At 39.5% G+C, this 12,903-nt stretch overlaps 1 protein-coding gene across 1 annotated transcript in view; it reads right to left on the reverse strand.

Annotated features, from left to right (window-relative positions):
- The window catches only part of LOC136880903 (glycine receptor subunit alpha-3-like), a 347,710-nt gene that overhangs the window by 72,607 nt on the left and 262,200 nt on the right, over window positions 1-12,903 (reverse strand). Inside the window, exon 4 of the mRNA XM_067153433.2 lies at window positions 2,875-2,957. Coding sequence (XP_067009534.1) covers window positions 2,875-2,957 — 83 coding nt within the window. The remainder of the gene's footprint in view (window positions 1-2,874; window positions 2,958-12,903) is intronic.

Consider the following 12,903-nt stretch of genomic DNA (forward strand, 5'->3'; position numbering starts at 1 on the left):
CGTAATAAAATCTTATTAGAATACATACATACATACATACATACATACATACATACATACATACATACATACATACATACATACATACATACATACATACATACATACATACATACATACATACATACATACATACATTACATTACATACATACATTACATACATACATACATACATACATACATACATAACTTTATTTCCACCATAGTACATACCATCGATTAGGTAATAAAGATAACAAGCCACAACTCCCCGCTATGTCTAAATTTACACTCTATTTAAATCTACTCTGTAGCATCCCACACATGCCTAAAACTAAATTAAAAGAACTGGCTAGTCGTGGTATCTCCCCTGGTAAGGAAAACTGCCCGTTCAACCCGAGACACCTCTCCCAGCCCCACCTCGTGTAGTCAGATATCGGACCCCACAGGTAACTAGCTGACAATGTGTTTAGAGAAAATCTTTTTACAGATCCTAATTCTCCGCAAATTATACAGTTGCATTTATACCTGAAATCGTACTCTCTGGTTTACGATTAATTTTTCAGCAAAAGTTATAGAGTATAATTTCTTTCTTCTTCTTCTTCTTTTTTGTCGTTTAGGCCTACTGAGGACCACGGGGCTCGTATCTACTCTTGGGTAAAGTTGTTGCTTTCTCCTTCTTCCAATACTCCTTCATTTGCTGACTATGAGCCAGCTTTCTCTCCTCGGTCCACTTAGTTCCTGTAGTCTTCTTACTTGTAAGGGACGTTGGGAAAACTCCGTGTCGGATGGCTTGACGGAACAGTAGCCGGTCATGAGTTTGTCCCAGTGGGATATCTAGTTGTTCCATATCTGACTTAACTGACGCGATCCATTTGTTCTTAGAAGCCTTGCCTCTTCCTATTACTGTCAATATCCTGTTGGTGAGTCTTTTGGAATCCAGATGGGCCAAGTGTCCATAAAAGGTCAGGCGCCTTTTCCTTATAGACGTGACGATGTCCTCCTGGTGTTATTTCATTATTATAATTATATAATTGTAAGTTATGTATTCCGGTCCTTTAAGGTCACCCTCACTGGAGGACGGACAATTTATTTCTAATAAATCCTACACTTCTTCTTATTTCGTTACGGCCTCTGTATGACCAGGGGCAACTTTGTCATGGTTTGGGTTTTATCTTCTTCCCCCAGAAGCTCTTCATCTGTTATTTTGGCTTCCCCATTGGTGTTCAGGCATTACAAGACAACAATGAAGAACGCATTACCGTACGTGATAAATCTAAGTAGGCATGGGGAAGAACAACTGAATAAAGAAGAAAGAAAAATTCTGAGAAAAATACTGGGATCAAAAATAGGAGGTGAAAGATGGGAACGAAGATCAGGGGACAAACTGTACCAAAACATGAGGAAGAAATAAAACTAAAAAAAGCAAGATTTGCTGGACATGTGATTAGGGTGGACATGGAGAGAATGAATAGAAGAGTATGGGAGGTGACGGGTAGGACGAGAGAAAAGACGGGAACTAAGTAGGTTGTCGAAATTCGGAAGTACTGGACAGAGATGGGGATCAAGGTGGAAGGGACAGAGAACTGGAGAAATAAATATACACCAACCAGTCTTACACTACTAATATACAACCTGTGACAATAAAGTTCGGTTAATAGTCCTGTACTACCAACATAGATGAACAATGCCCGACAGTGACGTTTCTGTCCTTCGAGATAGCCCCCTCCCATAACTATACATTGCTGAGATCGGCGATACATGTCCTGGAAACTTTGCAAGAAGGCTTCCTTTGGGATGGTGTTCAAAAGCCTTGTCACGTTTCGTTGTATTCAGGGATATCGTCAAATATCTTTCCTTTCAAAGCGAGTTTGATACGTGACTTTTCGGCTCTGACCTTTTTCCGACGAGGGAATCCCGGAGAACGTCATTCCATGCTTTGCCGTTTCGTTTTAGGGTCGTACCTGAGACACCAGGTTTAATCCTCAGTGACAATACATCTCAAGAAATTTGATGTCGCATCTGCCGTTCCGACAAAATCCTGTGAAGCCTCTAAACGTGCCTGCTTCTGATCGTCAGTCAAGTGATGTGACACAAGACGAGAACACGTTTTCCTCTTTCCTAACTTCTAGGTAACGATTTGTCACACGGATTCATGGTTAATCTGTAGTTCATCCGCTATCATGCGCACAGTTAATCGCCGATCGTGCGTGATTAATGTCCTCACCTTCTCAATGTTTTCGTCACTGACGACGGTCGCCGGTCTTCCGCAACAGGGGTTGTCAGAAACACTTTCCCGGCCTCCTCGAAAACGGGCGAACCACTCGTACGCACACTTCAAGGACAGTGCTTGATCTTCATAAACACGAACCATCATCGCATGCGTTTCTTTCGCTGTCTTGCCAAGCTTAAAACAAAACTGTACATTGATCTTTTGGTCGTTCACGTTCCTGTTAGCAGTTCAGAACCAACGCACTAAACACACACTGTGTCAAACAGGTTTCACATGGCACACACACGATGTTCAACTGAAGAACGTTGGGAGCAGGTGGTCAAAACGTGGTGCTACGCAGGTGCAGCGTTGTGTGTCGCCAGTGTCTCCAGATTGGCCGTTCTGACTTCATTCACCGAACTTTATTGTCACAGGTTGTAATATTGTTTACAGCCTCATATTTATTAAACGTTTCGGCAAGGGCAGCAAGCATTTTCAGAATAGTATTTTCTAATTATAACAGTTCTTCCAATAGTAAGATGTTACATTTTGCACTGCATGCTGCATTTTCGAAGATTCCATTATCAGACAACAAGATATTTGAATTCCAGTAATGAATGCTGCTTGGCATTGTGTGCTTTTCAGTACATATTTTTTTGTTAAGTGAGAGGAGGTACTTACAGCTCGCCACTTCCATGGTGCACACTTGACTGTCCAGAGGGAACTTAGAAAGGTCCATCATACACGAGAATGAGAGTTTCAGCCTGAAAAGAGAATGACAGTTAATAAATGCAGGAATAAACCAGCAAAAATGACGGAACTGATACCCTGTGAAAGGAACGTCGATATAATGTTAGCAAGAGCGCAGCGTGGGAAAAGAAACTGGTTAGACACTTGTTGGGGCTCCGCTTGCATCTAGACAAAAAGGTAGCATAGATCAAAGTTTACTCAGCCACCGAACATACACAGTGGCCCGGTTTTCCCTACTCTATGTTAAATTTTACTTAACAAATGTTAACTAATAACTGTTATTAATTTAACACTTCTGTTAAAAGTGCCGTGTTTCACGAACCTATTGCAACATTTGTTACAAAACAATTGTTAAAGACAAATTAACACGTTTCCGTGAGATTTCCGAACGTGTTTGGCAGTGAATATCCTTTGTTTCTTTACATAAAGTGCTGCTGGCGGCATCAAGGAATAGTATGTTGTCACACAGTTTGACATGATTATAGGTTATGGTCAGCAGAGACCGCTGAGACGTAAACAGGTCCAGTAAGAGGGAACAAAAGCGTTACTATGATGAATGCGGGACAAATGTTGATGTAAATTTTAATTTGAAAGTATGCGAGTGTGCTTGAAAAATGAAAGAATGGGCTATTATATCACAACTTTCAATATATATTGTTATATGAGTGCAATCTTAGGTTCCTACATCACCGGGAGTATGTGATAATTGCTAAGTATTGAATGATTTCCGCGCATTATTTTTCTGCGGGGATAAATAATGTAATGCCCTTGTTAATGACGCAATGGTAGCAAGAGTACTTTGCAGAATTCTACACACTCTTGTCTTTCAGTCATGAACATAGTCGCCTAAAATTACATTAAACGAGTCTGAAGCATAATATCTAAGAACTACAAGCAGCTGCTGCACTGGAGACACTGATCAGTCTCAATCTTTGGAAAACTCTAACCTATTTCAATTTCTTCTAGTACCTTGTCCATTATGGCTTTGGTAATTAGGTATCTTTGTAGGAAACGTTTTTCCGATAACTCCAAAAAGTCAGTTTTTCTTAGTATCGGTCGTCCTTTGCCTTCTTCAGTTTTTATAAATAGTCTTCATGCAGCTGTAAAGCTCCCAAAACGTCTTCTACATGCTACCAATTTGAAATTATAACAGCTGTTAAGAAGTATGACACAGGGCTGCTGGAATGGTTACTTAACACAAGTATTAAGAGTTTTTTAGAGTTAACTATTCTTGATGAGACTGCCTTAACAGCAGTGTTAACATTTAACATTCCTTGAAGAAATTGATCCAGTGATTTGTGTCTGGGAATGACTAATTTTCTGCAGCCCATCCGTTCTTTGAGAGACTTTACATAATACATTTTGAGAGTCTAATCTAATGCGCACTCCTTCAGTTAAATTTAATCTACAAAACCTGGGTGCTCATTAGGATCGATGGAGCACTAGATTCATATGCAAATTCGAAAATTATGTTTAACTTTCTGTTTCTGCGTGTGCTTCCTCTCTGTTCGGGTTATCTCATTGCTTGTCATTTCCCGCTTCCGGTTCTGGCGCTTTGATGTTTTATTTTCTACCAATACTGTATTTTTATCGACATTCTTGACAATAAAATCTTCGTTGTGCCTTGCGAGCTCGATTTCATCAAGAGATGGAAGATAAAAGGGGAATGGTTTCATATGAAATGAGTTTCAAATAGATAATAATACTTTATGTAGAAAACAATGAAAAACAGTTGGGCTGCAAGTTAATTCGGTGCAGCAGACAGCAACATCCGCACGCAAAATGGCGATATTTTCGTTGAATGCGACGAAAAATAAGTTCAATTGCCCACGAAAAGAAAGACATCCTGAGGTACGTGTAGGAAAGGAGCAAATAAAAGTCATAACATAAAACCAATGTCATATAAAGTACTGTAATTACGAAGTGACGTGTGGTCAGCACGACGAATTTTCTTGGCCGTTAATCTTGGCTTTCTAGACCGGGGTCGCTAATTCACCGTCAGATAGCTCCTAAATTAAAATCACGTAGGCTGAGTGGATCTCGAAACAGCCATCAGATCCGGGTAAAATCCCTGTTCTGACTCGGAATGGAACCCGAGGCTTCCGGGTAAGAGGTAACCGTTAACCCTATAGCGCGGGGCCGGCGTAAGTACCTACGTAGCGTATATGTAAATATAAGGAAATATATTCATTGGCGTAATCACATTTATTAGGTTATAAATAAAGGTTACAGAGCTCTTCCTATGGTTAGGAAGCTATTTAGGGGTTGTAGTAAGCATATACTGTCCGCCTCTGTGGTGTAGTTGTTAGTGTGATTAGCTGCCACCTCCGGAGGCCCGGATTAGATTCCCGGCTCTGTCACAAAATTTGAAAAATATTACGAGTGCTGGAACGGGGTTCACTCAGCCTGAGGAGGTTAGGGTTTCGATTCCCACCTCAGCCTTTCTGGAAGCTCTTCTCCGTGGTTTTCCACGTCTCCTCCAGGCAAATGCCGGGATGGTACTTAAGGCCACGGTCGCTTCCTTCTCTCTTCCTTGCCCATCTCTTCCAATCTTCCCACGCCCCCACCTCACAAGGCCGCTGTTCAGCATAGCAGGTGGGGCCCCACCTGGGCGAGGTACTGGCCCTTCGCCCCAGTTTTATCGCTCCGACCCAAGGTTTCACGCACCAGGTATTCGAAAACGATTGTAACCTTACAACGGTATTACGAAAACATCCCGCAGAATGGCAGCTTGACGTTTCTCTCATCTTCTTCGCAATGAACAACCACGAGATTACAGGGAAGTTGACGAAAATAGCATTACGTCACATCCCTACTGGCAAGCAGCCAGAGACGTTGCCATGGTAACCGGTAGGTTCGTTGTCGGTCTGTCGGAAACTCAATGCAGGGCATGAAGCCCGCAGAGAGTAGTAATTTTCTCCGTCATTTGAAGAGTAAGGGACATTATGCTCATAACAAAAGTTATCTAAAATAAAGAGGCAATTCACGTAAAGTCCGCGGATATTACAGAAAATCAATAGTATAAGGAAAAAATGGGAGAAAACTGTTGTGATTTTCCTATAAACTCCCAGTCTCTTCAGTGATTTTTAAATCATATGCATATTTAAACCTCCCCTGGATGAGTATACTCTAAATATGAAGTTTGGTCGAGATCTATCCACCCGTTTTGCCGTGAGATGGAACAGACTGACAAACAGACACGAAAGATACGGTCTTGAGTTGACTGAAATCGGATAAATATCTAAAAATTTGGCGAAAAAACGAAATTACACACAACGGACCCCCTTCAACATTATTTAAACAGATACTACTACTACTACTACTACTACTACTACTACTACTTCTACTACTACTACTACTACTACTACTACTATAATATAAAAGGTTAATAAATTTAAATACCTAGGTGAAATAATTCAGGTTAATGGTCTCGATAAGGAAGCAGACAGATCAAGAGTAAGAAAACTGGAACTAGCATACCAACTGACTAAAGACACCTACAATAAGAAGAACCTCTTAAGGAAAACTAAAATCAAACACACAACACAGTAAACACCAGAGAGTCTGTATGTCATAGAATGCATGTTCTCTATGAAAACTGGTGAAATAGAAGAGACAGAGAAAAAATAAAGGCAAATATTGTGGAAAATTTGGGGACCATTGAAAACGAAGGAAGGAGAGTTTAGACATAGGAGGAATAAATATATATATATACAAGGATGAAGAAAATGAACGGCTGTTAGACAAGATCAGAAAGAGGAGAATTACATTTTTTGGTTAGATAATGAGGACGGATAACAGTAGATTGACAAAACAAGTGTTTAACTATGTTTACTAGATCAAGAATGGCAACCAGTGGATCCAAGGAGTAAAAAAAAATATGACAGAGATTGGAATAACAGACGATGTAATACAAGACAGAACAACTTTCAGAAGATTAATACAAAATTTCAAGGGTTTCCAGGAGAAGGAAACGAGGAAAGGTGATAATAACATCTGGACACAAGAGAGGAGGAAACAGCAAAGTGAAAGGATGAAGAACTACTGGAAGTCAAGAAAAGAAGGATTAAGATGCATGCACAGGGTTACTTTGTGTGGTCCTTAGATGGCCAAAATCGAAGAAAGAAGAATATACGCCCCCCCCCCACTTAGCTTCGTTTCCTAGCGCGAGGTCGTGGAATAAAAATACCACTACTACTGCAACTACTACTACTACTAATCTTTATTATCATTAAATCATAACGCTATTCTCAATTTTCTCTCATTTGATCACACAATTTTTCAGTGTAATCTCTGCAAGTTAATACGGAAATATCTGATGAGGAATGGGTTGTGATAATGTAATAAGGGGACCAGTTTATCTTTATGAATTTTGTTGTTGTCTACGCTCATACCACTCTAAAGTGGAAGTTATTACTGCGGCACGAGTTCGTTCTTTGTTCTGTTCTGTTCCGTTCAGTAGCGGAGCTCAGCACCAGGATATGTTCAGTTTGTTTGAATTGAAATAGATGACTCTGCCATTGGCGTTTCTCGCTCTCGCCTCCAATTATTGCTTCATGCCTAGTTTATGCGGCTGCTACAATACAAAGCAAGCGTGATGAAGCAGTGCTGTACTAGGGCACTCTTTTTTCAAACTTTTAATTAGGGTGCGGCTAATTTAAGCGCAATGGAGATTCAAATTCCTCCACGGATAGAATAATATTTATATAAATGTAGAATGATTTGTTAACTGTCTTTAATTATTATCAGATGCAGTTACGATGTAAATGCATAAACTTTTGCTAGTTTTTGTGGTAAAGAAAACACGTAATTATCAATGGAAACTCATTTTTTTGTTTATTCAAGATATTGACCATCGACTTCTACACACTTTGCCCATCTTCCAGGTAAGTTATGAATACCAAGCTAGAAAAAACTGCTTGTTTTTTGCGGCAAACCATTCGTCGAGCCCTTTTCCAACTTTCTCGAAATTTCTGAAGTGCTGCTCTGCGAGCGCGTGCTCCATTGATGCGAAGAGGTGATATATGGTGCCAGGTCGGGGCAGTACGGCGTGTGCGGAAGGATGTCCCATTCAAGAGATTTCAAGATGTCTTTCACTGGTTTTGCTGTGTGAGACGGTGCATTGTCGTGTAACAAAATAACTTTGCTATGGCTTCTGGCCCATTCCGGTCGTCTTTCGATGAATACATGATTTAAATTAATCATTTGTTGGCGACAGCGTTGTGCATTCGCGGTTTCGCCTGCAATTGCTCGTCATTACACTTTTGTGGTCTACCAGAGCGCGCACTGTCTTTTACATTGAAATCACCACGTTTAAATTGTCGAAACAATGTCTCACATGTTCTAATCGACGGAGCGTGTTCACCATATGTTTCTACCAGCAAACGATGACTTTCCACAGCCTTTTTCTTTTGATTATATAAGAAAAGCAATGCGTGCCGCAAATGTCCTTTTTCAGGCACAAACTTCGACATGATCACTGAACGATACAACACAAACGCTAGTGTTTGGCGGACACAACTTGCGAGTGTTGGTAGGTTAATGTCAGACGAACAAACTGACGTATGCGTCAAATTCATACGCTGCGTACTGTTCGCTGGCGCCATCTCTTAGTGAAACCAGAAAAGACTTATGCATACACCTGGTACTTTTTCATGATAACATTGATTTACAGGAGCTAGATATTCTGACATGATATTTACTGTTTCGAGTGAAGTTTTTCATGCTGATTTCAAATCTGAAGACCGGTTTACTCTATCACGTCAGATTTTGAAGATGCTGACAAAGTTTTATTTTTCATGGAACAGCGTTCATCGATAATTGTTTTCATAGTTTTTCGTTATTTTTCACGGAAAGCTGAATATTTTCATTTAATTCTCCTTTATTTTCAGTGAAGGTGGATCTTAGGTGGTCCAGAGGTTGCACAAATTCACCAGATCTGTTTCGCTACGCATGTGGCTCTGGTTTCCTTTATATGTAAATGGTTGATGTCGTATATTTCAAGAACGGTGAGCGATAGAGAAAAACGGTTTGCATATTTTGAATCAACATGTTTCAGTTGTCTTAGAACGCGTATTGGATATCGAGATATCCACCGCAAGTAATTTCGCTTGATCAGTGTAATTAGGAATATCCTGCAATTTCGAAACTGGGGAGTAAGTGATTTTATGTGGGTTAGTGAAGAGCCATACATTTTCCGCATCTTACGAGACATCATCGCTAGAAAAACATTAAGTTGAAAAATTTCTCCTTCGGTCCACATCCGAACGGAACTGTATACAATATAACATATTGTGTATGTTGGGTATTCAGCCCGAAGGCTGGTTTGATCCTCCACAGTTCCGCCAACAGCTGTCATAGATAGCCTAGGCGTCACTGAAGAGGCATACTAGGGAAATGAGGAGTGAGGTAGTTTCCCGTTGCTTTTCTCACCGAGCCAGAAGTTGCTATTACATATCAGTCAGCCAAGCCCACTGAAATGCCTGCACCAACCGACCCTATGAGTGACATTTTCACACCATTCATAACAGGGACTGGCTGCATAAGGAATGGTATTACTAGCATCACACATACCACGGTCACTTTCATATTGTCAAAGCCAAGGATGAGACTGAGACAGACAGGTCAATGAAAGTAACAAATTTGTTCTAGCCCATACCAGAAGACACAGTGCAGTGAAAACACAACATCTTGCCAGCAAAGGCAGATACAATATATAATGGCGTTAAATGATGGCATACAACTTTAAGATGTTATTTTTACACATGATACACTTAATGAATGTAAGTTATCTTGGCTCATTGTATTAAAATAAAGAGCCATGATAACTGTATTAAAGCCACTTTTATTTTACGAGACTTAACAAAGATGAGCTTTCCGACAAATTAAGTTGGCCTTCACCAGGGCATGTAAAGGTTTTCTTCTTCTGACAGTGATCATAGAAATGGTCGTGACTTCCATGTTCTTTGGACAATTTCTATGATCACTGTCAGACGCAGACTTCCACATGCCCTGATGAAGGCCAATGCGATTTGGCGGAAATCTCGGCCTTGTTTAGCCTCATAAAATATAAGAGGCTTTCATCCAGTTTTGATATTTATTTCTTTTTACATAAAACACTTCATGTGATCGCTTTAAATCTCTTCCAAAGTGAATATGGCCTAAAGTAAGTCTAGTGCTGATCTTCCTGGCAACATCAACGATAGACTTGCCTACTCTTGTATAGGACCTGTCCTCAGAAACTGAATATTTCTTCATAAAATTTCCACTCTTATTGTTGCAGGTCAGTTACAGCTAATCTGACTAGACGATGTTAAATATTCAGCAGTAGCTCATTCTTCATTGAAAATTCCAACTCCTGTCCCAGTGCCTCAGTACCGTTACTGTAGTAGCAGCGAGAGAAGTTTTTAGAAGTAGGAAAGATCACATTATGAAGGTAAAGTTGGAATTCAAGAGGACAAATGGGAACAAATTGGGGAAAATATTCGTTTATAGGAAGAGGAGTTAGGGATTGGAATAATTTACTAAGGGAGATGTTCAATAAATTTCCACATTCTTTGCAACCATTTAAGAAAAGGCTAGGTGAAAAACAGATAGGGAAGCTTCTACCTGGGCGACTGCCCTAAATGCAGATCAGTGGTGACCGAATAGTTACAGCCATGATTTGGATAAGCGCATACACATTTTCCGACATCTTTACAGTGTTATTGTACGTTTTTGGACCATGCGTTTATTCAGATTTATTTGCAATGGAACTTTCCTTATATTCAGTTATTTAATTTCCTTTGTAATAATAATAATAATAATAATAATAATAATAATAATAATAATAATAATAATAATAATAATAATAATAATAATAATAATAATAATAATAATAATAATCATCTGTTTACCCTCCAGGTTCGGTTTTTCCCTCGGACTCAGCGAGGGATCCCACCTCTACCGCCTAAAGGGCAGTGTCCTGGAGCTTCAGACTCTTGGTCGTGGGATACAACTGGGGAGAATAGCCAGTACCTCGCCCAGGCGGCCTCACCTGCTATGCTGAACAGGGGCCTTGTGGAGGGATGGGAAGATCGGATGGGATAGGCAAGGAAGAGGGAAGGAAGCGGCCGTGGCCTTAAGTTAGGTACCATCCCGGCATTCGCCTGGAGGAGAAGTGGGAAACCACGGAAAACCACTTCGAGGATGGCTGAGGTGGGAATCGAACCCACCTCTACTCAGTTGACCTTCCGAGGCTGAGTGGACCCCGTTCCAGCCCTCGTACCACTTTTCAAATTTCGTGGCAGAGCCGGGAATCGAACCCGGACCTCCGGGGGTGGCAGCTAATCACGCTAACCACTACACCACAGAGGCGGACAATAATAATAATAATAATAATAATAATAATAATAATAATAATAATAATAATAATAATAATAATAATAATAATAATAATAATAATAATAATAATAATAATAATTTTATTGGATTTACGTCCCATAAGCTACATTTTAAGATTTTACGAGATGCCGAGATGCCAGAATTTAGTGTAGCAGGAGTTCTTTTACGTGCTAGTAAATCTACCGACACTAGGCTGACGTATTTTAGCACCTTCAAATACCACTGGATAGAGCGAGAATCGAAACTGCCAAGCTGGGGTCAGAAGGCCAGCGCCTCAATCGTCTGAGCCATTCAGCCCGGCAGTTTTCTTTGTTTAGTTACTGGGACACTTCGTATGAAAAACTTGGTGCTAAAGATATTTTGTAGATCTCCTTCAGTCGTTGTGGAAAAGTGCATCTAGAGTCCAAGGTTACATAACTAACTTGTAGTCAACGAGTTCATATTAAATATTGCACACTATGAATACAATATTCTTATTCAACGTAAATATTTACTCGTGTAAGTCGTTAGACTGTATATTTGAACAAAGTTATCGAAAACTTATTTTTGTTATTATTTTTTTAAAAAATTCCAGACATTGTTGCTACAATCTGTGGACGGCAGGTGGAGAAAGAGCAAGCTCTATTTGTATTTTATTTCAGAATCTTCCTGCAGTATTGTTGTCACGAAGACAAAGAGTATTGAAGTAAACACTATGAAAGACATAGAAATAGGTTACTAAGCATGTTACTTAGCCATTAAGAAACAGCGCTTTTAAGGTCAATACGTATTGTTTCTATGTATGTAAATATAATCGCTGAGTGCAATTAAAGCAACTGAAAAAAGTGTTGGTTTAGGAGGACACAATATGTAAATTAATTGGCGTGTTTCAAATTTTGCCCCTATAACTTAATTGAGATCTGACGATAAACGTAAACTGCAATTCATCTTACTTTTGATGAATGAAATTTAATAATCGGAATTCGCATTTAGATAGTCGTATTTGGAAACTTCAGCTTTGTTATTAAAAAGGCATTACGTTCAGAATGAAAGATATTTTCTCCTGCGATGGAATTTACTTTAGGAGAAAATGATTTTAAGCATCTCGGGTGAATATTGTAATATTACATTCAAGTGACTCGAAGTGCTTTACAGCACATTCTTTATTTGTACTGCTCATAATTTACAGATATGCCCTATAAGTAAAATTGAATACGAAGAGGTAGTAGCAAGACTTAAAGCAAGTAAATCGCTGGGATTAGATCAAATACTTCCTTGCATTATTAAAGGATGTGCAGAAGTGCTGATTTATCTGAAATTCGGAAAACAAAATAAGTACGATTCTTAAATCTGATGATAGTTCGAAAATTCTTTTTATTATCTAGCGTATGATTCTACAGATAACAATCGATTATGTACAAGTTCTTAACAGGTACCAAAAATTGACTCTATATACATAATATATATATATAAAACTCCACATTAAAAAGGTTAATGTGGGGGTCATTCAGTCTCTTATAGGCGGGTGTCCAGTTCTTCCAGCCAAGAGAGTGCCTCAGGGGTCACTCGGTGAATGTCCTCGATGGAACCAGTAATGTG

Source organism: Anabrus simplex, chromosome 9, assembly GCF_040414725.1.
Source record: "Anabrus simplex isolate iqAnaSimp1 chromosome 9, ASM4041472v1, whole genome shotgun sequence".
NCBI classification, from domain to species: Eukaryota; Metazoa; Arthropoda; class Insecta; order Orthoptera; family Tettigoniidae; genus Anabrus; species Anabrus simplex.